We start from the raw sequence: 4,904 nt of genomic DNA, 5'->3' as shown, positions 1-4,904 counted from the left end.
ACGTCCATTGCATCAGTGGCGTGGTGGGGTATCAGCAGCAATATCGGGCCAGGCAGTCAGTCGTGGCATCATATCATATCATGCACTCGAACCGGCTTTGTCATGCAAATCTCATAAATATATACAAAATGCTCATTTCGTGTCTATGTTTAAATCGTGGTTTATACATACTTTTGTATGAGAATTGTTCACTCCCCATCTCTCATGATGATGAACGTATAATTGTGCTAAATAACTGAAGAAGGGAAAGAATACATAGCATCGTGCGCGGCCTTCATGGTCGGCTTTGTTTGCCAACAATTTATCCAGTATAGCTTCACTCTCTCTCATACCAAACTATTCGACACAATTTCTATAATTAGTTCTGCCACAGAAATTTGGTGTGCAGAAAGAAAGATAGTTTGTGGTTTGGTAAGCTCGCTGGACAGATTATGGAATTTTTTTTATTGCGAGACGAGATAATGTCATGCGATGATTAGGGGATTTTTGGATCAAGTGCAATATTTTTTATTATCATACAAGATTGCATAATGAAGAGCAGGATCACGATATGTATAGGCAACGGAACGGACTAATGCAATGTTGCTCAAATATCTGCATTCGTGAGGAATGGGGTCGCATTTATGTTTTGACTTGTTTCCAGCAGTGTAAGAGGCGTCATGTTACCAATAACCCATTCCTACTTGGCAGTTGGCATTTTTACATCTAATTTCATCTTAGATATGCAGTTCTTATCCTTAGTTTAAGGCAAACTTGGCATCTTAATGATTTTCCTTCTCATCGTCTCAAGATGACAATATGATGAGTGTACATTCATGATGGATGAATAAACCAGAGGACAAAGATCGTTAAAAAATATCACGGCGTTGCTTTGTCACATATGAACCGATATTTGTGTAGTATTGATGTTTCTGTCAGAGAGTTCCACACACAGGAGATTCAATATTTATGAGCACTAATTTCACAACTTTTCCTGAAATGGGTTTCCCGTCCTTGAACTATTCCATTCCGAAATACGACGATAAGAACTATTTCTCACCAAATGTATGATTAGTGAAGCAAAAAGTTATCATAATGCAGATAAATTATATATTGTGGCTTCATCCAGATTTAACTTAATTGGTTAGGGCATGCAAAGGCTTTTCATGTTGTAGTATTTCAACGGTAATTTGAGACTCGTGTAACTCTTAAGAGCATATTTAATTTTGCTGATATTTTACATTTTTATTAAGAGAATTGTAATATCTCAAATTCGTATCCTCCGTCTTATCTAGTAAAATAAGCAAAACATAGCGCAATGTTTATAGATGATGACTAAAGTGATAAGTATGTATGAATTACAAATGCAATAAAATTAATATTATGTAGTATGAATCTCACAAAATATCATTTCATTTGTCAGCGTGGCAATTAACTGGGCTTTCGTTACTGTACACAATATTTTCCAGTTATGAAATTTATCCTGCATGCGATTAAGACGTGAGAGCGTAATGTCAAAAAAACATTCAAAACAGAACCATAACTGGATGATTCATAACAATTCTTGTTCTTCCGTCGTATGTACTGAACTGGGATAAATTTTCCAGAGCTTATACAGTATGAATACATGTGTATGCAAGTATTGTGAAAATATTTCTAATACTTTTAATATACGAAAGTATGTAGCAGAAATAAGTTGCCCATCAATAATCCATAGTTGACAGTTATCATACATAAGTTCGATTATTGTGTATTGCCTCTCATTCTGAAGTTAGACAAGTATCCGTTTAACAGTAACGATCCGAAACAATTCCCTCAATGCAATAGCAGTCACTTTATCATGCACTACTTCATTGTGCATTTTAATTTAGTGAAAAAAATTCACCGAAAAATCAATATGTCTGAAAGCTAATGCGTAATGGGGCCCATTTCAACATTAATTGGTTCTGCATATTCAGCTCATACCAAGACTAATGGAATAAATAACCTATGACAAAAATTTTAGTCCAATTCTTTTACTTATGCAAAAGAATGGGCTAACCCATATGTAAAGCGATCTGCAGTTTTTTAGCTATACATATATTTCTATTAAACCTGAGACACAGAGTTTCTAGTCTCTTAAAACATCTTCTAATTTGTTCGACAAATCTGCAAATAAGGGTAACATGACATGATCAAACCCAATGATAAGCCAAATACAGACCCCGAAAGGAAGGTGAGAGGGAGTGATACATTCCCAGTCATTTTAATCACTAGGTACTAGGTACCTTCCCTACTGCGATAAAACACATGTAGACACATGTATGTACAATAAAGGTGACGTGCATTTTGAAACGAATGCAATTCTATAACCATTTTGTATGTATTTGTATCAAGTTGCTTTAAATGAATGTGATCAACCTTGTTATTATTTATGGTGCAATTGCATAAGGGCGACCTATTAGCAAGAAGACTGTTGAAGTAATTATGTCAGTGTCCTCGTACTTGACCAACAAATACTATCCAATAAAATATGTCCAACTTGTTTACAAACAATCATTACATGCATGTATGCACTAACAAATATCTAAATAAGTGCACCAACAGGTCAGAACCCTTCACTTTTACTACAAAATGCACACAGTGTGTTCTCAGCTTACGATCTGCGTACAGGTCTAAAACATAATGGCATCGAAAAAATATTCCCAAGAAGAAAAGGAAAAACTTTTAAAATTCCGGGAAAACTTGGCCGATCTTGACTTATTGCCATACCAATTGAAGGACGAGTTTCTCATAAAATGGTTGCGAGCTCGGAGTCTGGATCTCGTTTTGGCAGAGAAAATGCTGAGAGATTCGATCAAGTGGAGAAAAGAGTTTAAAGCTGATACAATTTTGGAGGAACAACTCCCCCACGAGTTGACCATTTCGGAACCCTTGGCCTACTGTGGGATTTCCAAAGACGGGTTTATAGTCAATATTCACCCCTTTGGACGATACAATTCGAGATGTGTAATTGAAAAATACGGCCCAGATATGATGGAACGCTTCCATGTTCAGAAAGGTTTGCTGTTATAACAAGTTGTAATGCAATTTTTACACAAAATTAAAACCAACAAATTTAAAATTTAGTCGAGATAGTTGCCAAGATTATGCAAAAAGTGAGTGAAAATACGCAAGTTCCAGTGACGCAAACTTTGGAGCTGTTTGATATGGAAGGGTATTTTTCATATTCATATAAACATACATTTTAAAAAGGATTTTTTCACAACATAATTTATGCACAAATTTTTTAGTTATTCATTCTGGCAATTCTGCTCGAAAGCGTGTATTCAATATTATGTACGACTAGCACCCAAAATGGAATCAAACTATCCAGAAATGATGCATTATGTCATGATCATCAATGCGCCAAGATTCTTCAACGTCATGTTCAGTGTCGTTAAGCCGTTCATGAGTAAAGCAACTCTGGATAAGATACAAGTTTTTGGATGTGACAAGGAGAAATGGAAGAAAGCGTTGCGAGAGAGGTTTCCGGTAGAAAACATCCCACCCTACTGGGGCGGCACCTTGGAGGGAGTAGATGCCTACTGCTCGGATAGCGACATTTGGATAAGGTCGCCCAAACCAAAAGAGTTGAAACAGATGATGGAGGGGACTTATAAAGTAGTTCAGTGATATGTATCTAATGTAAATACATGAAGATATATCTAGCTGTATGCATATATATTGTATGTATATGTCATATGTATGTATACATGTATTTCTTGACGGGAATATCTTTGGAGCTGTTGAATAATATTTATTCATGTCACAATAATAATGCCAATATTGGCAATTGTAATCAGTTTCTGGTAATTTATACTCAAAATGGTATTTAAATAAAGAAATTCAAGTCCGGCTTAATTTTATAACTTGACCACCATCATTTGACTTCTATAACGAAAAAATCATGCCACAAAAATAACGTGCATCTTGCAGAATTTTCATAACAGTAAGTTTTCTCATTGATGGATCTGATGTTATGCGGAATAGCTTGTTGATTTTTTCACTAGCTAAGGATGAAGATATTTAACTTGGTTGCACTGCACTCAACGAGATGTATAGTACATAATATAACCTTTATTAATGACTACATATTAACATATTAATTAATTATAATGATAATAAAAATATTCTTATTTTATAGATACTAGAAAATTAATAGGTATATGGCATATGATATACCATCAATAAGTGGTTGCCTGAGAATTATTACTGTAATTAAATTTATCTATAGTTTATGCAATTTATTAATTGTCGTATATTTATGTACAACAGGTAGCAATATTTAAAAACCTTTACACTGCGAGTCACAGTCTGTGACTATGAATGAGATTTCAAAATTCACATGATCAATACTGGGTAGTGGGCACATAGAATAAGCCTAGGACGTTATCTCCCACGTTAAGTCCAACATATTGCATATTTGCTTATTCCGTTATACGGAAATCACTAATGTAACCGTGTGATATAACACAACCGAAAGAAATATAACTCTCGAACCTTTTTTGATTCGAAAAAATGGTCCGACAGAAATTCTAAGCAGTTTGCAACTTTTCAATTGCCTTTTCCTATACCCAGAAAAGCTTTGTAATTTCCAAAATCTAACGAAAAATTCAGACTTGATGAAGACCTCCGCTGCTAAAGGAATTAGTGCATGAGCCGCAGCTATGATAAGAACCAGAACAAAAGAGCAAAGTATTGAGAGAGGAATTGGTACTGCACCAGTCAGCTTAATAACCAAATAGCCAACTACGACACAACCTGCAACAGCTACCACTAACGAAATTGGTAAGAGATAAATTAACACTTGATTCTGCACGGCAGCCACAATTTGCAATTGGCGATATTTAATCAAGCATTGTGAAAACCTGGCCGAATTTCCAAACTTTGTAGCAGCTTTGAAA

General features: G+C 35.2%; 1 protein-coding gene across 1 annotated transcript; it reads left to right on the top strand.

Moving 5' to 3' along the window:
- The first annotated feature begins 2,586 nt into the window (after positions 1 to 2,586).
- On the top strand, positions 2,587 to 3,869 carry LOC110860068 (SEC14-like protein 4). The gene is made up of 3 exons (XM_022109137.2): positions 2,587 to 3,019; positions 3,088 to 3,175; positions 3,252 to 3,869. The coding sequence occupies exons 1-3, from the start codon at positions 2,644 to 2,646 to the stop codon at positions 3,631 to 3,633; spliced, it is 846 nt and encodes a 281-aa protein (XP_021964829.1). The 5' UTR covers positions 2,587 to 2,643; the 3' UTR covers positions 3,634 to 3,869.
- The last annotated feature ends 1,035 nt before the right edge of the window (positions 3,870 to 4,904 follow it).

Source organism: Folsomia candida, unplaced genomic scaffold (assembly GCF_002217175.1).
Source record: "Folsomia candida strain VU population unplaced genomic scaffold, ASM221717v1 Fcan01_Sc001, whole genome shotgun sequence".
In the NCBI taxonomy this organism is placed as follows: domain Eukaryota; kingdom Metazoa; phylum Arthropoda; class Collembola; order Entomobryomorpha; family Isotomidae; genus Folsomia; species Folsomia candida.
Note: the sequence above shows the minus strand (reverse complement) of the source record. Positions and strands in the feature narration are given on the sequence as shown.